This window comes from Sus scrofa, chromosome 16 (assembly GCF_000003025.6).
Source record: "Sus scrofa isolate TJ Tabasco breed Duroc chromosome 16, Sscrofa11.1, whole genome shotgun sequence".
Lineage (NCBI taxonomy): Eukaryota > Metazoa > Chordata > Mammalia > Artiodactyla > Suidae > Sus > Sus scrofa.
Genome location: NC_010458.4, coordinates 34,421,947 through 34,445,318, shown reverse-complemented (window position 1 = coordinate 34,445,318; position 23,372 = coordinate 34,421,947). Strand labels below are relative to the sequence as shown.

At 37.3% G+C, this 23,372-nt stretch overlaps 1 protein-coding gene and 1 long non-coding RNA gene across 3 annotated transcripts in view; one reads left to right on the top strand and one right to left on the bottom strand.

Moving 5' to 3' along the window:
• DHX29 (DExH-box helicase 29) overlaps positions 1 to 18,672 on the top strand; it is a 51,587-nt gene extending 32,915 nt beyond the window's left edge. For both annotated transcript variants that reach the window (XM_003133948.6, XM_013984775.2), the window contains exons 15-27: positions 412 to 556; positions 677 to 794; positions 1,412 to 1,496; positions 3,002 to 3,090; positions 4,580 to 4,708; positions 5,056 to 5,131; positions 5,836 to 6,060; positions 7,427 to 7,563; positions 7,987 to 8,080; positions 12,242 to 12,544; positions 13,696 to 13,827; positions 15,327 to 15,423; positions 18,194 to 18,672. In XM_003133948.6, the coding sequence (XP_003133996.1) occupies positions 412 to 556; positions 677 to 794; positions 1,412 to 1,496; positions 3,002 to 3,090; positions 4,580 to 4,708; positions 5,056 to 5,131; positions 5,836 to 6,060; positions 7,427 to 7,563; positions 7,987 to 8,080; positions 12,242 to 12,544; positions 13,696 to 13,827; positions 15,327 to 15,423; positions 18,194 to 18,249 (1,686 nt within the window). In that variant the 3' untranslated portion in view covers positions 18,250 to 18,672. The remainder of the gene's footprint in view (positions 1 to 411; positions 557 to 676; positions 795 to 1,411; positions 1,497 to 3,001; positions 3,091 to 4,579; positions 4,709 to 5,055; positions 5,132 to 5,835; positions 6,061 to 7,426; positions 7,564 to 7,986; positions 8,081 to 12,241; positions 12,545 to 13,695; positions 13,828 to 15,326; positions 15,424 to 18,193) is intronic.
• The window catches only part of LOC110257321, a 76,037-nt gene that overhangs the window by 21,451 nt on the left and 31,214 nt on the right, over positions 1 to 23,372 (bottom strand). The gene's annotated exons all lie outside the window — the stretch shown is intronic.

Below are 23,372 nucleotides of genomic sequence, written 5' to 3'. Positions count from 1 at the left end.
ATTAAAGATAGTATTTCAAAAGAAATGATTGGCTTTCAGCAACCAAAGTAGAACCTAGAAGGAATGAGACAGGTGTAAACTACTTATTAAAGTTACTATGAGCTCTCTTGGCCTGGCTACTTTTTTCAGTTACCACAGAACAATGATCTGATTTTCTTCATTTCTTCTTTAATTTAGTATTTACATGCTAAGATAAAAAGTTTGTATACTTAAGGAGACTGGATGAAATTAATAGGAGATGAGATTTTCTAATACATTAATACTGATAAAACAGTATTTTAACAAAATAACATATTTTAACAAAATAATGGTGACTGAGAAAAACTCAGATTTGAGTGGAGATATTTTTTCCTTGTCTTATAAAAATACTTAATATTTTTGTTCAGCTTTTTCTGATTATTTTTCTGTTAGGAATACATTCCTGTTCAGACTGGAACAAGTGCTGATTTAAATCCATTTTACCAAAAGTATAGCAACCGTACTCAGCATGCTATTCTCTACATGAATCCCCATAAAATCAACCTGGATCTCATTTTGGAACTTCTTACATATTTAGGTATGTATCTTTCTAATGTGTCTCCATATTTTTTGATAAAACTTTTCTACTAATTGGAAATATTTTATCTTATATGCAGTTTCATTATTTTTGAATATTATATCTTTTTAAAAATTACAGACAGAAGTCCCCAGTTCAAAAATGTTGAAGGAGCAGTACTGATCTTTTTACCAGGCCTTGCTCATATTCAACAGTTATATGATCTCTTATCAACTGACAGAAGATTTTTTTCAGAACGGTAAATCTTCATTATATTCATAATAGTTTTAAAAGAGAAAAATATTTCATACGTTGAAACTCTTGATCAAAGCTTTCAAAGTCTTTTCACCTTTAGTTAAAATTGTCCATGATGAAGCAAGTTTTTTTTTAACCATTTCTATTACAGTATTTTATCTACTAAAATTTTTAGATACTATTTCTACATTTGTTTCATTTTCTTAATATGATTAAGCAGAGGGAATCCTGTGGTTAAGAATAAGACAGTGGCTCCCCTCCCCAACCCACTGGATGGTGCAAAACCCCAACTGCATTGCAGTTTTCCATCCACACATACTGAATTGGCTCTTAACTCTGTTTTGATACAGCTTATTACTGCTGCTACGGTTATCACTTCAACATCAGATCATATTTTAAAAATTCTTTAAACCCTACATTCTATAAGATTCAGTCATATTAAATTTTCTTCTCTTTGATGAGTATATTTGGGGTTTCACTGTACCATTCTCAGAACTTTTGTGTGTGTTTAAAATTTTTCATAATAAATTAGTTACTTCCTATTTGCAAATAAATTTTGTTATTCTTTGCAGTGTCTTCTAAAGAGAAACTCTTGCTAAGAACTATGATTTTAACTTTCAGATATAAAGTGATAGCTCTGCATTCTATACTTTCAACTCAAGATCAAGCTGCAGCATTCACACTTCCTCCTCAAGGAGTCAGGAAGGTAAAATTTAGTACTGCAAATTTATATGTGATCCAGCTGAGAATATTTCATGAAAGTGTGATGACTTATCATCAAAGACAGTAATTAATATTAAGTACCTTATAGTTCATGGCAGACTCCAGATGCTTTGCAGCTTAATATATCAAATATTAAAATTCAACTTATATTAGGTGTTTATATTATATAGTATTAAAATATTAAAGAATTTAGAGGACTGGTAATTTAAAAATAGGGCATGGATATTGCTAATGAAAATAAAAATCACTATGTTTCCTCCAAGAAGATATCACAAAGGATATTGGAGGTCAGGAGCTATTTGAATCCTGGGAGGATTCTTTTTTGTTCTCTAGGCTATTCCTCCCTGATTATTTTTATAATACATAGAACATTAGGTTAGAACACTCAATATTTTTGTTGCCTCTCCTGTTCAAGATTTTGAATGAAGATGCTTGGCAAAGAGAGTTTCTCAGATTTTGACCCTCTCTTACATTGGGCAGGGGGGAGTGGGGGGAATAGAAGTACTATGTGGAAACTGAGGAACACAGGGCTCGCAGCAGGAGCCTGGACTATATTGCAGGAGGCTTAGGTTCTTGTTCCTGAGCTGACACCAGGTCTATGGCCTTTGGCAATCCACTCAGCCTCATTTTCTCATCTTTAAAGAGTTGGATTAAACTGATGGTTTTCTTCCTGTGCTCAGAAAACTGCAGTGGTTCAGAGGCTGTGCTCTGATCTGTAACATTTGGGCTTCCCTGTAAAATTCTGTCTGAAGAAAAGAGTTCCACCTCTTTAAAAAAATTTGATCACTTAGGTCCCATCTAAGCGTTAATAATCTGGGTTCTATTTCCTAGCATAAATGAATAAGAAAAGCAAGCATTCGCTGTTGAAATACAGGATTGAGATGGAGTGAACTGAATTTGACCTAGAATTTCCTAAATGTTTTACCTCCAAAGACTCAATAGAGGAAAAAGAAAAAAGAAAAGTGTGCAAGATTGCACTATTCAGCTATCACCATTAAGAATTTTAGAGCTATAAAGGGACATAAGAAGTCATCTATTTCTACCTCCTAATTTACAGTCAGGTAACTGAAGGCCAGAAAGGTAAAATGATTTGCCCAAGTCACAAGGCTAATAAGTAGCAGAGATGGGGCAGCAACCCACCAAGTCTTCTACTAAAGAACTATTGCTATTTTTTTCCTAATAATTGTGAAGTGTTCTGCTAAGCAGTCTCCATCCTCTAACCCAATTTCCCATTCTACATATGCTATTTTTAAGATCACTGACTCAAATTTGGGGAATGGTTTTTTGGTTGGAATAAAAATCTGTAACTTTAGTGATAAAACTAATTGGAGCAAATTAAAATTACACAGTAACAGCAGTTAGATTGTGAATTTTTGTAAATAAAATTGAAATTCGGTTTTCAAAATTCATTGGCTAAAACTATCTAAAATTTAGATGATGGCACATTGCTGAAAGTTGTTACCTAATATTTTGGCTTTTTATTTTCAGATTGTTTTAGCAACAAATATTGCAGAGACAGGTATCACTATTCCAGATGTTGTATTTGTAATTGATACTGGAAGAACGAAAGAAAATAAGTAAGTTTGAATTTCCCAAATCAAACATTTTTAAAACCAAAAAGGGTTTGGGTCTCTCAAATTCTTAGGAAAAATCACAGAATCATATTGGGAAAATCCCAAAGGTCCTAAATTCTACCCCGAACAAAGTCTCAGAGAAACTGTAGAAAACTTTAAATGTCTGAGAGTAAATGTCAAAATTCATGTCATCAGTTTTCCCATAAATAATGTCAATGTAGGAGTTCCCACGGTGGCTCAGTGGCTTAAGAACCCAACTAATATCCATGAAAAATGCAGGTTCAAACTCTGCCCTCACTCAGTGGATTAAGGATCTGGCATTGTCATGAGCTTTGGTATAGGTTGCAGCCACAGCTTGGATCCCACAATGCTGTGGCTGTTGTGTAGGCTGGCAGCTGCAGCTCCGATTCCATCCCTAGGCCCAAGAATTTCCATATGCTACAGGTGCAGCCCTAAAAAGAAAAAAAAAAAGTCAATGAACTGCTGCTACTCTTAGAAAAGTACTGAGAAAATGTTCAGAACATAAATTTTTGTAAATTAGTTTGTAAAATAAATTGTTTGACAGGAAGCAGTATTTGTGGGATTATAAAAAAAAAAAGAACATGACCTTTAGAATTAAGAGTTGGCTATAAATCTCTGTAATCTTGAGCAATAGGACCATCAATTATAATCATCAGTTTCCTCACACATAAGGGGAAAAATTAATATTTGATAATTGAAAGTGCAGAGTACAGTAATTGGCACGTAATAGGTAATTTAAACTGAATTTTCAACAAAAAGATTATTAAATTTTTTTTTTTGGCTGCGCCTGTGGCATGTAGAATTCCTGGGCCAATGATCGAAACCGCACCACAGTTGCAGCCTGTGCCACAGCTGCAGCAATGCCAGATCTTTAACCCACTGTGCCACAAGGAAACTTCCTTACTTTATAAATGTTTTAATGTTTATATTACATAAATAAAGGAGACCACCTTAGTTGTCTGTTGTAATCTATATTCACTGTCCCTGATATTAGAAAACCTTAGCAGTATTTGGAAATGACTATCCAACACAAAATAAACCCTTGATTTTTAAAATTATACCTTTAGAGGAAGCATTTTCAGAGTTGAACTTTATCTTGTAAAAGGTACATGTTCACAGCAGTGTTTCTCAAACACTTTCAAAGAATTCTTATTGTGTGGAATAGGCATATTCCACTGAAATCTGAAAGGTTCCATAGTCCAATAAATTTGAGAAAGGTTAAGGTAAATGGTTTTTTTTTGTTGTTATTGTGTCAGAGCTTCTAATTTGGTAATGTGAGGTTTGGTATGCAATATTTGCTAAATTATTTAAATGTGAAACACAGTTTGGAAAATATTGGTCCAGAGTGATAATGGACTTTTTTTTTTTTTTAGCTTAGCTTCAACTTAATTTTAAGAGTCAAGTATTTACTTTTTTTTCACATTTTGATTTAAGTCAATTATCTACATGTTTTCTTATACCATTTCTCTAGGTACCATGAAAGCAGTCAGATGAGCTCTTTAGTGGAGACATTTGTCAGCAAAGCAAGTGCTCTGCAGCGCCAGGGAAGAGCTGGGCGGGTCAGAGATGGTTTCTGCTTCCGAATGTACACAAGAGAAAGGTATGGCATAAACTGGAAATTAAGGACACATAAACCAGGAGTTCCAATTGTGGTGCAGCAGAAACAAATCCGACTAGTATCCATGAGAAAACGGGTTAAATCCCTGGCCTCGCTTAGGGGTTAAGGATCCAGCGTTGGCCTGAGCTATGGTGTAGATTGCAGACATGGCTCAGATCCCATGATGCTGTGGTATAGGCCAGCAGCTGTAGCTCCAAATCGACCCCCTAGCCTGGGAACCTCCATATGCTGTGGGTGCAGCCCTAAAAAAGCAAACAAACAAAAAACACATAAACCAGTACAGTGTGGCATTTCTGATAATATGTATTTACTGTTATTTTATTTTTCAGATTTGAAGGCTTTATGGACTACTCTGTCCCTGAAATCCTGCGTGTGCCTTTGGAGGAATTATGTCTTCATATTATGGTAATCCCAAAGGAATTTAAATGAATTTTTTTCTTCATCTCTAAGAAAAAAAAAAAAAAAAGAAGACCTAAACTTAGCTTATGTTGCTCTAGATTTTTAAATATTTTATTTATTCTTGAATAAATGCCTTCTTCCCCCATCTTTTATGAGTAAACCCACTGTGCTTTAAATCTGCCCTAGGCACTCATACTTTATAGGTTAAAATACACACTCATAACCTAGACAAGTAGTTTTCAGCTGGGGGCGATATTGCTCACCAGGGGATAATTGGGCCGTCAAGAGACATTTTGGGTTGTCAGAACTGGGGGGAGAGGGCATCCAGGCTATGGACATCTAGTAGGTAGAGACCAGGAGTATTGCTAAACATTCTACAAAGAACAAAACAGCACAGTCCCCTAAAACAAAGAATTTATCTGGCCCCAAATAACAACAGAGCTGGACTTAGGAAATCCTGACCTAGACTAAAGGCTGCCTAGTCTGAAAAAGCTATAAATCCTTCAGTTCTTATACTTTTGATTGTATAAAAATCAGGAATGAAAAACTTAAAAAATGGAACCTGTCCCCTTTAACACACATCCACAGACTCATGCCCAGACACAGACATCCTCTTTGCTTAAAATTTTACTGAAATTTAGTTTCAGTTTGACCATCTCTTTGTTAATTCTTTCTGATCACATATCAATTAACCACTTTTCAATCTGCAGAAATGCAATCTTGGTTCTCCTGAAGATTTCCTCTCCAAAGCTTTAGACCCTCCTCAACTTCAAGTAATCAGCAATGCTATGCATTTACTCCGCAAAATTGGAGCTTGTGAACTAAATGAGCCTAAACTGACTCCACTAGGCCAACACCTTGCAGCTTTGCCTGTGAATGTCAAGATTGGCAAGATGCTTATTTTTGGTGCCATATTTGGCTGCCTTGATCCAGTGGTAAGGAAAACATAGCTGCTTGTTCACTTTAAACATCATTTTGGTTGGGAAAATACTAAGTTTGGAAACAATTTTTAATTAATTTTTTGACCAAATAGAATGTCTGTACTAATATTAAAACCAGTAAATCTGAATGCTTGATGAGAATTTTTAAACAATTTAACTTTTTATGTTTATATACAAAAAATAAATTCATCCATTACATAAAGTGTACTTTAGGTATTATTAAGTAAGAGGGTTTTGACTTGTCTAAACTTTTGCTATCAAACATCCTACTAGAAATATTTAATTGAAGATATAGTGGATGGTTCTTAGAGTGTTGAACTCCACACATAAGGAAAATCAAAACCTCCTTCTCTTTTTCTGGGTTATCTCTGAGCCAACAGGTACCAGCAATTCCGTTTTCTCAAATTATCTCAGAATTAACAAACTTTGTGCCTCTGTCTCAATCCCTTGGGTTCATATGCTATGCCATTCCAACTTTCTAACTTTATGAAGTTGTGCCCTTTTCTGAGACTACAAATCAAGACTGTTTGAAAACAAAATGGAGAGAGTATGACTTACTCTAGTCTCTTTTTTCCTAGTATCAGAAATAGATAATCACCAAAATTATGCAGAGTCCAGGAAATAATCTCAGCCATGATAGTCGATCTGAAAAGCTGCAACAGGAGTTCCCATCATGGCTGAGTGGTTAACAAATCTGACTAGGAACCATGAGGTTGCGGGTTCGATCCCTGGCCTTGCTCAGCGGATTAAGGATCCGGCGTTGCCCATGAGCTGTGGTGTAGGTTGCAGACGCGGCTCGGATCCCACATTGCTGTGGCTCTGGCGTAGGCCGGCAGCTACAGCTCTAATTGGACCCCTAGCCTGGGAACCTCCATATGCCGCAGGAGCAGCCCAAGAAATGGCAAAAAAGACGAAGAAAAAGAAAAGCTGCAACAACAACAGATGGGTTATGTAGTCCAAATTATTTAAGAAGTATTTAAAGAGCATTGCAGGCAAGGGAGATTCAGGCTAGGAGTCAAGGCCCTGAGCTATGATTCAGGGATTGCTTCGAACTGTGTGACAGAATATAAGTTGCTTATACAAACTCTAATTTTTCTAAATATCTGATTCTGGTGATACTACTTCCTTATCTCACAAAGAGGGTATAAAAGTAAACTGATAGATTTTTTTTTAATTCCATAAAATGAAACTAAAAGTAACTACCTAAAATGAAAATGTTAGCCGTTCTAGAACGTGATCAATTGGAAAGAAGAAATACGCAACTTGAAAGTGGTAATTTGTTTTGTTTCGCTTCATACTACAAATCAGCTTACAATATATACCTCTTTAATGATAAAATTTTTTGGTTATTTATGGATAGGCAACACTGGCTGCAGTTATGACAGAGAAATCTCCTTTTACCACACCAATTGGTCGAAAAGACGAAGCAGATCTTGCAAAATCAGCACTGGCTATGGCAGACTCAGACCATCTGACAATCTACAATGCATATCTGGGGTAAAATAATAATTTGGGTGCTGTCAATAGGTCAAATCTGAGGTTACCTACTTTTTAAAAAAATGATATTTGACTTTTATTAAAAAGATATATTTAAGATTTAAATTTATTTTTAGATACTTCATTTGTCAAGGTTTAAATTATTTTAGAAATTCATATTTTTATAACCCCAAAATTTAAGAACAATGTACTTTATGTGTACTACCTTATATTTGAAGTTAATAATTTAGTGTTATACATAAAAAATATCTGTATTGTAGTTGAAATTCTTATATACAATTGGCTAGCTCCTAAAACAAGCAAGACCCTTTTCTCTTTTTTTTTTTTTTTTTCTTGACCTTTCCCTTTAAATGAGCTTACTTTGGTTAGTACCTCTGAAAAAGTTTGAAAACATGTTAAACTTTGGTCATTTTACTTACATAGATGGAAGAAAGCCCAGCAAGAAGGAGGCTATCGTTCTGAAATAGCATATTGCCGGAGGAACTTTCTTAATAGAACATCACTGTTAACCCTAGAGGTAAGTCTTAATACAGCTATCTTAATTTCGGGGTCATAGGGTTGACCAATGGGATTATTTTGGAAAAAGAAATGCCTAGGATTTCTGACACATAGTAAAGGTTTAATAAATATTTGATGAATTAATAAATTTATAATTTTTTGTCATTGTTTCTCCTAGCAGGTAACCTGTATTACACAATAATTCAAAATAACATTTAACAGTCATAATATATCTTAGGAAATGATCAAAGATTTGACATGATTTCACAGAAATAACACTAGCTTGGGAATTGGGATAGTTGTCTATTAAACAGCTTGGCATGGGAAGGTTAATTAGTCTAAGCCTCAGTTCCTCATTTTAAAAAAAGGAATTGAGGAGTTCCCATTGTGGCTTAGCGAGTTAGGAAGCCAGCTGGTATCCATGAAGATGTGGGTTTGATCCCTGGCCTCGCTCACTGGGTTAAGGATCCAATGTTGCCACAAGCTGCCGTGTGGATTGCAGATGTGGCTCAGATCTGGCATTGCTGTGGCTGTGGCATAGGCCGCCACCTGCAGCTCTAATTCACCTCGTAGCCTGGGAACTTCCATATGCTGTAGGTGCAGCCCTTAAAAAAGGGGGGGGGGGACTGAATGATGATATTCTATAGTTTTTTCTGAAAATCCACTGTTATTTTTAATTATTATGGGAATTTTCAAACATACATAAAAGTAGACAAAATAGTATAATGAACTCCTGTGTACCCATTTCCCACTTCCATAATTATCAACATGTGCTCAATCTTGTTTTATTTATACTCCTCTTACTCCACTATCTGCTCTCTGGGTTATTTTGAAGCTAATCCCAGGTGTCATAATGTTACATATCTCTGAAGTATAGAACTTTTTTTTCTTTAACAATATCATACCTTAAAAAATTCCTTAATATCATCAATGTACAGTATTTAAATATCCCTGATTATCTTATTAATGGGTTGTTTACAGCTAGTTCTAATTATGATCCAAACAAGATCCACACATTGAATTTGGTTGATATGTCTCTTAAGTTTAGCACATCATTTAAAGAGAAATGGTGTTTAGTGCAGACATGATATAAAAAGTACTCAGCAAATAAGCTTAATGTATCTCTCACATAATTCCCCTCCTGTATGCTCATGTTTAAAAGATTTAAAAACATTTTTATTCTTATATAATTTGACCCATTTTTTGGGTAATTTAAAATAACTGTGGTGGAGTTCCTGTTGTGGCTCAGCACAAGTGAATCTGACTAGCATCCATGAGGATGCAGGTTTGATCCCTGGTCTCGCTCAGTGGGTTAAGGATCGGGTATTGCCCTGAGCTGTGGTGTACGTCGCAGACGCAGCTTGGATCCTGCATTGCTGTGGCTGTGGCTGTGTCATAGGCCAGCAGGTACAGCTCCATTTCAGCGCCTAGCCTAGGAAGCTCCATATGCCATGAGTGTGGCCCTAAAAGAAAAAAAGAAAATAAATAACTGCCGAGATGACAGCAGGGACTCCTCTCTGTGGAATGAACTTTGTCCTTGAAGCAGAAAAAGGGCTAAGGTGAAGCAGCAGCCACCTCTGGGCCAGCTGTCTGGAGTTCAAGATTTGGAGAACTCCTTTGCTTCCACTGCACTTCCTCCCAATCTCCAAGTTGCCTCCCACCTCCTTCCTTCTATGAGCCTTTTCTTCACCTGGCGGCAAGGTTTTTAGATCTCTTCAGCAACTGTCTCTTAGGTCTTGAAGTTAAAGACCCTTAAATCCCAAACCAGAAACCTAAAGGAAATCCTAAATATAACTGTCACCTTTTAATAACTTATATCCGTTTACTTTCAAAAATGCTTATCCTTCCTGCAGTATTTTAGCTGACTGGCACTACTAGAGGTAGAAAAAGATTTTTTTTGTTTTTTTTTTTTTTTGTCTTTTGTCGTTGTTGTTGTTGCTATTTCTTGGGCCGCTCCCGCGGCATATGGAGGTTCCCAGGCTAGGGGTCTAATCGGAGCTGTAGCCACCAGTCTACGCCAGAGCCACAGCAACGCGGGATCCGAGCCGCGTCTGCAATCTACACCACAGCTCACGGCAACGCCGGATCGTTAACCCACTGAGCAAGGGCAGGGACCGAACCCGCAACCTCATGGTTCCTAGTCGTATTCGTTAACCACTGCGCCACGACGGGAACTCCAGAAAAAGATTTTAGGCAACACATTTAGATTGTTGCCGTTTATAAACTTTGTCAGAGTTCTTTAGGAAATTAAGGTGAGTTTCCCAGAGACAAAGGTTGCAGGTTCGATCCCTGGCCTCGCTCATTGGGTTAAGAATCTGCAGCCTAGGATAATAAGGTTCTTGCAGTCCTCTATAATTATTCTTCAGTGTTGTTCACTATGTGACCATCCTTATTGAGTAAAAATGTTGAAAGAAGAACTACACTACTGGAGTTCCCATCGTGGCGCAGTGGTTAACGAATCCGACTAGGAACCATGAGGTTGCGGGTTCGGTCCCTGCCCTTGCTCAGTGGGTTAACGATCCGGCGTTGCCGTGAGCTGTGGTGTAGATTGCAGACGCGGCTCGGATCCCGCGTTGCTGTGGCTCTGGCGTAGACTGGTGGCTACAGCTCCGATTAGACCCCTAGCCTGGGAACCTCCATATGCCGCGGAAGCGGCCCAAGAAATAGCAAAAAAAAAAAAAAAAAGCAGAAGAAGAACTACACTACTGAAGTTAATGAATGAAAATGCATTTACACACATTTTTATTGCTTTCACATTTTAGACATTTTTTCTGGCTCTGCACATGGCATATGGAAGTTCCTGGGCGGGGTCAAACCAGGGCCACAGCAGTGACAACACTTAATCCAACACTGAATGGAGGGAACTCCATTAAATATATTCTTATATTTTATGACATCTAAAGTCTTGCAGTAGCAGAATTAGATGACTTTATAATATTATATTCATTTCAGGTGTACAGCATAGCGATTCAGTATTTTTATAGATTCTACTCTATTAAAACTTATTACAGCAGTTCTCTGGAGTTCCCATTGTGGTGAACTTTGTAACAGTAACGAATCCGACTAGTAACCATGAGGTTGCAGGTTCGATCCCTGGCCTCGCTCATTGGGTTACGTACAGATCTGGCGTTGCCATGACCTATGGTATAGGTCACAGATGCGGCTCAGGTCCCGTGTTGCTGTGGCTGTGGCGTAGGCTAGCAGCTACAGCTCCAATTTGGCCACTAGCCTGGGAACCTCTATATGCTGCAGGTGTGGCCCTAAAGAAGGAGAAAAAAAAAAAAGTTATTAAAGGAGTTCTCTTGTGGCACAGAGGGTTAAGGTTCTGGCATTGTCACTTCTTTGGCTCTGGTCACTACTGTGGTGCACCCTGGAACTTCCATATGCCACAGGCACAGCCAAAAAGAAAAAAGTTATTACAAAATAATGGCTGTAATTCCCTGTACTGTACATTATATCCTAGTTGCTTATCTGTTTTATACATACTAATGTGTATCTCTTAATCCCATATTCCTATCTTGCCCCTTTCCCTTTCTCTACTGGTAACCATTAGTTTGTTCTCTATATCTGTGAGTCTATTTCCATTTTGCTATGTACAATCTTTTCTTTTTTTTTTTTTTTTTTGCCATGCCTATGGCATGTGGAAGTTCCCAGGCCAGGGACTGAACCTGTGCCACAGCAGTGACAATGCTGGATCCTTAGCTGCTAGGCTACCAGGGAACTCCTATTTTATATTCCACAAATAAATGATATCATACAGTATTTGTCTTTCTCTGTCTCACTTATTCCACTAAGCATAATATCCTCCAAGTCCATCCATGTTATAGCAAATGGCAAAATTTCATTCTCTTTTATGACTGAGTAATATTCCATTGTGTGTATATACCACATCTTTACCCATTCATCTGTTGATGGACACTTAGGTTGTTTCCATATCTTGGCAGTCATTATAATGCTGCTATGAACATTGAGGTACATGTATCTTTTCAAATTAGTGTTTTTGTATTTTTTGGATATATACCCAGCAGCGGAATTGCTGGATCATGTGATGATCATATTTTTAGCTTTTTGGCATCCTGTCAATTTTAATAGGAAAGAATAATATAAATTACAAGGTTGTTTGGTAACATCTCTATTTTAATTGATTATGACCTTCTCTCTTTTTAACAAACCAATCTAGGATGTAAAGCAGGAGTTAATAAAGTTGGTTAAGGCAGCAGGATTTTCATCACCCACAAGTTTTAATGGCTCAGAAGGAAACAGAGCTTCACAGACCCTTTCCTTCCAAGAAATTGCCCTTCTTAAGGCTGTACTGACTGCTGGACTGTATGACAACGTGGGGAAGATAATTTATACAAAATCAGTTGATGTTACAGAAAAATTGGCTTGCATTGTGGAGACAGCCCAAGGCAAAGCACAAGTACATCCATCCTCAGTAAATCGAGATCTGCAAACTTATGGATGGCTTCTATACCAGGAGAAGGTAAAGTGCTCATTCTTAAATTCTAACATTCAGGGCATTATTCTAGAAGTTAGGATGCTGAACAAGTATTATATTTGGTTCTTAAATTGAGGTGTTCATTTTTGTTCATATTTGAAATCAAGATGTACATGGCTTCTCAAAAAAAACCATATAACATGTCTTTTTCCCACATTTCCAAATAAAGGAGATGTAGGATGGGATTGAACTATATATGATGTGGTAACAGTTTAAGTCATAGTGCAACCTAAGATAATGTAATAGCAAATATTTGTAGATTATGATTAAAACAGTCAACTTTTTGAATCACAGCTCATTAAATTAACAAGGATCCACAATTTCAAGAACTAGCTTGAATAACTCCCACCGTATCATCAAACTTAAATACAAAACATAACAAATTTCTGATTAATGACCAGCACTGAACACTGGCCTAGAAGCCGAATGCTTTGAAACTTAATCATAATTTTATTTTTGCACTAATTAACAGCATTAGCATTATAAAATTGCTGGTTCTTAGTTTCATTTATGTTCAAGATAATTTCCACAATTTCAAGCACTGGCTCGAACAACTCCCAGAATATCATCAAACTTAAATATAAAACATAATAAATTTCTGACTATTGACCAGCACTAAACATTGGCCTAGAAACCAGATGCTTTGAAACTTAATCATAATTTTACTTTTGCACTAATAGCATTAGCATTATAAAATTGCTTGTTCTTAGTTTCATTTATGTTCAAGATAATTCAGCCCTACAATTAATATTTAAAATCCTTTTAATAGTATAAATGCACAGGTGGTAATTGCGGTTATTATAAAACTGACGAATTATGCATATAAAAGAGTAAGGAATTCTCACTGTGGCACAGTGGGATTGGCAGTGTCTCTGCAGCACCAAGATGCAGGTTCGATCCCTGGCCTGCCACAGTGGTTTAAAGGTTCCAGTGTAGCCACAGCTGCAGTAGAGGTCGCAACTGCGGCTTCGATCTCATCCCTGGCCAGGGAACTCCATCTGCCGCAGGGTAGCCCAAAAAAGGAAAAGGAAAAAAAGAGAATGTAGACATGTAGCTTTACAAAATATTTAGAAAATTATAGAAAATGCTTACAGGAAACAGGTAAATGAATTCTTTTCTCTCTCATTTTTATGCAGATAAGGTATGCCCGAGTATATTTGAGGGAAACTACCCTGATAACCCCTTTTTCAGTTTTACTTTTTGGTGGTGATATAGAAGTTCAACACCGAGAACGTCTTCTTTCTGTTGATGGCTGGATCTACTTTCAGGTACATGCTACAACTAATCATTTTGGTTTCATTAAAATTTCTACTTCCAGTACCATTTGAGGTAGACTTTCTATTAGGAGTTCCCCTCGTGGCTCAGAGAAAACAAATCTGACTAGGATCCATGAGGACACAGGTTCGATCCCTGGCCTTGCTCAGTGGGTTAAGGATCCAGCATTGCTGTGAGCTGTGGTGTAGACCAGTGGCTATAGCTCCAATTCGACTCCTAGCCTAGGAACCTCCATATGTTGTGGCTGTGGCCCTAAAAAGCAGGGAAAAAAAAAAAAAAATAGAATTTGCATAATTCCTATAATTTGACTCAAAATAGAAGACTTCCTTATTTCATCTTGCCTGTATGGTTTTAAATCCATTAAATTTGAAAATCAGATTATATTGCAATTACAGATTGCATTCATTGTCAGTAACAATTATAACTTGCCATGTGTTGCGTACTTCAGTAGTTAACTTTACATGGATTAACCCAAATTTAATTCCCTCATAATCTTGTTAGATAATTTGTATAGTTTCCTTTCTATAAACAAGGCACTTAAGCTCAATGAGAAGTTAAATAACTAACCTAGGTTACTTTGATTGTTCATGGTAGAGCAAGATTTAAACCAAAGACACAAACAGATGCATAGCTTGTAATGCATACTGTCAAATTCTCTAGAAAAATTAGACCAATGAGTGCTGCCAGCAATACATTTATCCTGGTAACTTATCAACAACACTGACCAGTTTAAGCAAATCTAATACGTTCTGCTGTGATATATCATGATAGTTGTTTGTCTAAGACTGGAAATGTAAATTTTAAAGGCAACTTAAAAATACATACAGGAGTTCCCGTTGTGGCTCAGTGGAAACAAACCCAACTAGGAACCATGAGGTTTCAGGGTTCGATCCCTGGGCTCGCTCAGTGTGTTAAAGATCCAGCATTGCCATGAGCTGTGGTGTAGGTCGCAGACATGGCTCGGATCTGGCGTTGCTGTGGCTGTGGTGTAGGCCGGCAGCAACAGCTGCAATTCAACCCCTAGCCTGGAATTCTCCATGTGCCGCAGGTGCGGCCCTCAAAAGACAAAAGACAAAAAAAAAAAAAAAATACATGCAGTTCTCATAAAGAGGCTGAAGTGGGAGAAGTGGGAGAAGTGTTTATAACTGGTGATGACTGCACAACTTTACTAAAATTTACTAAAAATCACTGAATTGTACACAGTGAGTAAATATTTACGATCTCTAAGTTATACCTCAATAAAGCTGTTTTTTAAAATTCCATTTTAAAAACAGTTGAAATAATGGTTGCTTTATTTTGGAAAGATATCAAATTTATAAGTATTTAATAGGGAAATTGAAATTTGCATATCAGCTACAGGAAGTAGTTTGCTTATATTTTTCTTAAAATGCTAAAGCACATAGTAAGGTATTTATGCTTACATTGATATTATTTAAACACATTCACACTCCCTGGGATTAAATTTTTCTAATTTGTCATCTCCTCTCAACAGGCACCTGTAAAAATAGCTGTCATTTTCAAGCAGCTAAGAGTTCTCATTGATTCTGTTTTAAGAAAAAAACTTGAAAATCCTAAGATGTCCCTTGAAAGTAAGTGTTTGATTATAAAGTTGGTAGAAAATAGTACACTTTTAAACACTGGCATACTCTATAGTTCATTAAAGTCTTAAGTTCCATGTGATTAAAAATTATTAATTTATTTTATGGTGAATTCCATCAGACCCATAGACAATTCTTAACATTCTTTTAGTTTATTCCTTCCTCTTCTAAGCTTTACTTCCAAACTTCTGGCCATGTCACAGAGAAAGGTTGATAAAACTGAGTATTTGTAAATTTTGCTAGTTATTAGCATATTAGTAAACTAGTGATATAGTTATTATAAAAAATTAGAAAGAAGGATATTCAGTGAGTTTCCCAGCATGTTTTCTCTACCATTCTCATAAATGTAGAGCTGTTAGTCTGTATAATATAAGTACATTATCCTTCCATGAGGATGTGGATTCAATCCCTGGCCTCGCTTAGTGGGTTAAGAATCTGGCGCTGCCATGAGCTGTGGTGTGGTTCTCAGATGCAGCTTGGATCTGGCATTGCTGTGGCTGTGGCGTAGGCCAGCAGCTGCAGCTCTGTTTCCACCCCTAGCCTAGGAACTTCCATATGACACACCTGTAGCCCTATAAAAAAAAAAAAAAAAATACAGAGTCCAAAGACCTACTCCAGGCATCCTGAATTTCCTCTGTGGGGAGAGGCCTATGTCCATGTTGTTATTTTAATCTCTTTTAATCTATAATAGCTCTCTACTATGATCCTCATTTTCAAATGCAATTTATTTTTAATAAACTAGATTTTTCTGGTAGAATTTCTCATATTTAGGATTTAGGTGGTTGCATCTTCATGCTTTAATTTAATGTGTTTCTCTGTTCCTTGTATTTCCTGCAGATTGGTAGTTATATCTAAAGACTTGATAAGAATCAAGTTTTTAGGAAAAGAATTTTTTTGTTGGTACAATATAATCTTCCCATTGCATCACATCAGTTTGGTTTTCCTTCTTTTAATGGTGTTAAGAATTGATCAGTGGGTTCAATATGATTATATTTAACAAATGTCCCAGTTAATTCTCATAGTTGTGTAATTTGGGAAGCTAGTGGTTCAGTGCTACTACCCTGAAGACTCATAAGCCATGTTTATTTGCATAACTAAAGGTGAACGAATAGCATTAAACTGTATCAATTTTCCTGTACTGCTGGAAACTTTGATGGGGTCTTAATTAAGAGATGTAGGCTCTTCTTGTGGAATTCAGTACATTACAATTCAGCCTTAGAAAGAATTATATAAAGAACAAGTTGAACTACAACTTTTAAATTAAAAAAAAAAAAGTTAAAATGATTTCAGTGTTTCTCTTTGCCATAAAAGAGAAAGCAGAGGCGTTCCATGATGCCTCAGTGGGTTAAAGATCCAGCACTGTCACTGCTTCAGCAGGTAGCTGCTGTGGCGTGGGTTCACTCTCTGGCCCAGGAACTTCCACATGCCACAGGCACAGCCAAAACAAAGAGAAAGAAAGCAGAACTTGCCCTTAGATGAAGCATGTATTTTTGACATAGGTGGGAGGATAAAGAATATTAGAGTCCTCTCTTTCTGGACTTTATAATAAGGAAAGTTGAGACAGAACCCCAAACTTTTGAAAAAAAAAAAAAAACTGAAATTGCTCTTGTGCTTTCCTTTACTCTGCTCTTCCTCAAACTAAAAATTGTGAGGTTCTTTCTAAACCTGCCATATCCCCTTTGCAACAAGTGATCTTTCTTCCCCCAACCCTTTTTTTTTAAAGGTCACTGTAGCCTCCAGAAAACTTGGTGTCAGGCCATGGGCTTAGTTATCAGTAATCCCCATTGCAATCATTGAACCACAGAGCATTCTCTTATTGAAGTGTCTAATAAAACACAGAATTTCAGTCTGGAGCCCTGATAATTACAACCATCCAGAAAGTACTTGTGAAGTTCTTAGGAAGTCATTCTATCAGAGAAACTGTAGAAGCAGCTGTTAAAACTTCTAGCACATAACGTATCCTCTGTTGCCCTATTTGTTAGATTAATTGATGTCTGATTCCTTTGCTATGTAGATAGGTCTGTCACTTTGCCATTGACACCTCTTCAAGAGCACATCCATGTTAAAAGTTTCCTTTGTGCTAAACATGGAGAAAATGATACACAGTTCCTTATTCTTTGCCCATACTATAGGAATCCTCACACATTCTGAAGTACGTGGAAGAGTTAAAAAGGCTTTAGTATATCTGAGCCAGACTTCTTGTCTTAAAAGAATTTTTAAAGAAATAATTCCTTATAAAAGAGTAACAGGTATATCACATCATTTCTTCGGGCCTTTGCCTACTTTTTGTCAAAGCAAGTATGCTATAATTAGAATGATAATCAAAATAATATTTGTAAGGAGTGTCCATCATGTCTCATCAGTAACGAACCCAGCTAGTATCCACGAGGACGCAGGTTCGATCCCTGGCCTTGTTCAGTGGGTTAAGGACCAGCCATTGCCATGGGCTGTGGTGTAGGTCAGAGACGCGGCTCAGATCTAACGTGGCTAGAGTGTAGGCTGGCAGCTGCAGTTCCAATTCGATCCCTAGCCTGGGAACCTCCATATGCCACAGGTACAGCCTTAAAAAAACAAAAATAATATTTGTAGGGTAACGAATTATACTATGGAGGCATCTCTATTTTATAGCGAATACTCTGGTATTAATTCTGCATTCTAATTTAAAAGAATACCCCTTCTAATGAGGTTACCTATTTACATGTGTATATGTTGGAATATTAGTCAGTGATGAATTTATTCATTGTTTTTTTTTTCCATCCAGATGACAAGATTCTACAGATCATTACAGAATTGATAAAAACAGAGAATACTAATTGAAACTGAAATTCATGGTCAAGTGGTTTAAAAATTAAGATGAACACAGAGTCATGAAATTATGTGAAATTGGACCATCAAATTAAGTATTTCAGTACTTAAAATGGTACTAGCCATAACTTAAAGGTGGTGGAAAAAAGCACATACTTTAAACATGTGTAATTTTCTAATTCTTTTTAATGATAATTATTCTCAGTGTACTTGCCACTACATTTACAATAAATTCTTTGGTATCATCCATTTTGTATACACCCTTATGTGCCCTATGGCTAAGCCCTGTGACTGTTCTATCTTTAACTCAGTGTTGTGATTCCCTGTGTACTCACCTCATCCTCTCAGTCCTTGATGTCTGGAGAGTTTAGACCTTCTTGACCCAGAGGAGAATGTGCTCCAAAACCAGTTTTAATTAAATTTCCATGAAAAGGACCAACTTCAGAAGTCAGTTATTTAATATTTGACACTCAAAGTCAAAACCCAAATAAGGTACGCAGTATTAATAGACCACCTACAGGAACATTCATTAAGCACAAAGGCATAGTCTCGGAGGATAAGCAGAAATGGCTAATGCTGCTGTCAAACCTGGTAAACAGCCTGCACCATTTTCCTTAGTCATAAGCTTTGATGTCACTGCTCTTGAAACCTTTTTGTACCCATAGTTAGAGTAGTAAGGTCAATAACCTTGAGATAGTAAAGCATGCTTAAATATTCTTCAATCATTTCATTTGTTTCATTTACTGAAGATCTCTGAAACTTCATTTTGATCATTTAGAGGAACTTTCCTTCGTTTCCTGTCAAGATTGTTGACGACCTTCAAATACAGTTTTTTGTAGGACTTCCCGTGTGGCTCACAACAAATACAGTTTTTTGTATTCAAAAAATGGCAAAAATTCTATCTGAAGGACAAAAGATTAGAAATGAGTAGGAACACAGTCCAATTGCTTGACTCTGATAGTAAGTACTCAGTGAACATAAAACAATGCAGGCCTTGAGGGTACTGACCCTCCACACAGCTGAAAATCTATGTGTAACTTTTGGCCTACCCAAAACTTACTACTAATAGCCTGCTGTTGGCCAGAAGCCTTACCAATAACATAAATAACTGATTGACTTGTATTTTGTATATGTATATCTAACACATATTTTACACATTTGTGACATACCTTTTTAATTTTTTTTATATTTCTAGGCTACATGGTTAATCTGCAAGGTTTTTAATTGTTGCAAATCTTCAAAAATTTTTCCAATATACGTACTGAAAAAAATCTTTGTATAAGTAGACCCACACGGTTCAAAGCCGTGTTTTCCAAGGGTCAGCTGCCTTTGTTGATGAATGAATAAAAGAAGCTATAACTTTCACATTATGTGCAAATGAAAGTAGAAAATAAAGCGATCTCTCATTTTAGGTTTCTACTTGCAGTGTGATAAGGGAATTGACACAAAGGGTCAAATATGAGTGCAGTTTGGAATCTCTAGCTAGTGCCATTAATAGATGAAATTGGGTGTTCAGGGTGGTGTGGCCATCGACTAGTGCCATTTAATAGAAATGGAAATGTTAAGTGAAAGAGCTAGATTGGGTGCTAGAGGCAGTTCAACTCATGACATACAGGGACAGAGAAACTGTAGAATCTTGCTAAAGTTGAAAGATTACTTTGTGCAAGCCAGTGTCAAAATGTTTGTGTACGGACTCCTTTAATCTTCATTACAATCCTATGAGGTAGGTAATGCATTATTTCCATTGTATAGAAGAAGAAACATAGCAAGAGGAAGTAAAATAACTGGTCCAAGATCCCAATGATAGTAAGGAGCAAAGCATTGTGGCTCTGGAACCATTTAAATTTCTGAAATGTAACCATTCCTTTGAAAATGTGAAACAGTGGCTCACATCAGGATTAGGGTCATAGAATTAGAGTCTTTCACACAGAGGTTAAAGATATGGGAATGAAGATAATCACCAAAGGAAAGAGCAGATAGAAGATATGTGAGGTCAAAATCTTGCAGAACTCCATATTTCAAAGTCCATTCACTCCATCTCCTCAGCCATCACGCAGACCAACGTCACCATCTTTCACCTACATCACTAGTCATCTCCAAACTAGGCTCTCCGTTTCTTATCCCTCTCTAATCCATTCTCTCTACAACCCATAAGAATGATCTTTTAAAAAGATACCTGTTGCTTGGCTGATTAAACCCTTTACTAGCCTCCTGCTGCCCTTAATATGAAATTTTAAACATGCCTACAGAGCTCCAAGTGATCGGGGACCTCACCGCCCTCCAGCCTCCTCTCCACTCTCCCACTTCTCACAATGTTCCAGCCACACAGTGCTCCTTTTGAATCCCAGAGGATGCCAAGTGACTTTTTAAACATTTACACATGCTGTTCTCTGCTGTTTTGGTTCTTTACCAAACAGACTATCCTACTTCTTTGCTATATCTCCAGACACCCTACTGACTTCCTCACTGACCACACTTCTGAAGTTCACCTCCGCTTTTAATCACTCATACACAAGAACTTTACTCAGAAGGTACCATCTGCTTTTTGTCTTCTCCCATTGGACCATATGCTGCACCATGACTGCTTTCACTAGCTATTATATACTGAGACAAATGCCTGGCACTTAGGGGCATCATAATGACCGCTGAAGATGAATGAGGTGTGAGGAGGGTCAGGGTAGGGCATTCTTACAGAAGTCCAGGAAGGAGAGTTTCTGGAAACAAGAGTATTGTCAACAGATGTTCTGAACTAGACAAGACTTCTAAAGATGAACCTTTAGAGAGCAGTTTGAATTAAGGGTGACAAGGAAGGACTCTAAGCGGTCCCACGGCCACCTACACATTCAGTGATTTGCTAGAAGAAATTGCAGGATTCAGAGGCAATAGTTTATTGTAGAGAAAGATTTCACAGGATCAACAAGGGGAAAAGACCCATCATGTGGAGTCTGGAGGAATCTACGCACAAGCTTCCAACATGTTATGCAATGTTTCTGCCCAGGGAAGCCCAATTGAGACTCGGGGCCCCAGGATTTTACTGGGAGCTGGTCACAGGCACAAAGACAAAAACTATTAACTATCAAAATTCCAGCCTTCTGGAAGAAAAGCAGGCATTCAGTACCCCAAGCAGGCACAAGTGTTATCTGAAAAGCAAGGAACTTTTCAAAAGCCAAGTTCCCAGGCTCCAGCAAAGAACCAACCCTTGCAGCCAGGCCCATCTAAAGATAGCAACCTCAGGCCTGCTTTGTTAAAACTCTCCCCTCTACAGTCACAATGCATCATTAGGGAATGAATACAAACTAAAAAGTGAGGTGCCAAGTAAAGAATGCTCTTTACAAATGCAGTGAAAAACAGAGAAATCTTATAAGAGGTTGAAGAGTGAGACAGTTTAGGATAGGAAAGACCCTCATTGATTTGCAGAGAAAACAGCAATAACTACCAGAGAGTGAGGTTAATTTAGCATTAGAGAGAGCCCAACAAAGGACTAAAGAAGAATATAGGGAACCAAGGAAACAGGGAGAGACTGAGAGATTAGAGGTCAGAATCTAATCCCAAATTCATTTTAAGTAACAGGTAAAGAAACTGATTAAGGAAGAGAATTTCATAATTTAAAATCCGAGATGCAGTTGTTCTAACAATAAATAAATCTAAAGGGTTTCCCTGCTGGTGGAGAGGAAAATAGAAATAAGAAACACTGAAGGTAGGTCCAGGAACAATATAACCAGCATGTTGGATCATCAGTGTGGATGCAGGAAAAAAATGGAGACCAGGCCAGGTTCTCTGGTTACTGGGGAAAGCCAGAAGGTGCCCTTAATACACAGTGGCAAAAAAATAAAAATAAAAATAAGCAGACAGTCATCTGAGAAAAGGCATGCTCTTCAGGTAAGGAGTTGTTGAATCCTGGTGGAGGTACAGAAAAATGCCTACTTCTCACTAAATCAATCTTACCCATAAGACATTTTAAAATACAGGGAATAGCCTTTTTTTTTTTTTTTTTTTTTTTTGGTCTTTTTGCCTTTTCTAGGGCTGCCCCGCAGCATATGGAGGTTCCCAGGCTAGGGGTCCAATCGGAGCTGTAGTCGCCGGCCTACGCCAGAGCCACAGCAACGCGAGATCCGAGCCTCATCTGTGACCTACACCACAGCTCATGGGCAACGCCGGATCCTTAACCCATTTAGCAAGGCCAGGGACCGAACCTGCAACTTAATGGTTCCTAGTCAGATTCATTAGCCACTGTGCCATTAACTCCATAAGGAGTAGTCTTTATCGGAGAGGATTAGCCAGAAGGAAAGGAAATATTATCAAGGGAAAGCTGATTCCCATTATAACTTTTTTAAATGGAGCATTAGGTGATAAGCACTGAACTAGGAGCTTTGTTATATTCTTGTTTAGTCCTCACAACTATCCTGAAGGAAGATAGGTAATGTATTTCCAATTTATAAGTGAGGAAATTGATGCTAAGCAGTTAAGTTTTCCAAGGTCACTCAGCTAATGAGGAAAATTGAAAAGACCAAAAATAATCTGAGCAGTGTACTGGTATAAGGATAGACATATAGATCTAGGGAACAGAATTGTGAGTTCAGAAATAAACCCATCCAGAGTTCTCTTGTGGCACAGTGGGTTAAGGACTCAGCATTGTCACTGCTGCTGCCCAGGTCACTGCTGTGGTACAGGCTCAATCCCTGGCCCAGGAACTTCCACGTACTGCAGGCGTAGCCACGAAAAAACAAAGAGAAACAAATGAACGAATGAACAAAAGAAAGAACAAGTGAGAAAGAAAGCCAACTGTTAACAGACATAAACTACTATGCATAAAATAGATAAGCATCAAGGATTTACTGTATAGCACAGGGAACTATATCAATATCTTGTAATAACCTACACTGGAAAGAAATTTGAAAAATATATATAACTGAATCACTTTGCTGTTACATGAAACATAACATTGTAAATCAACTATACTTCAATGAAAAAAGGAAAATAAATAAATCCATCTCTCCATGGACAGCTGATTTTCAACAAGTATGCCAAGATCATTCAATGGGGAAAAAAAATCTCAACAAATCGTGAAACAACTGGATACCCACATGCAAAAGAGTGGATTTGAACCTTTACCTCACACCATATATAAAAATTAA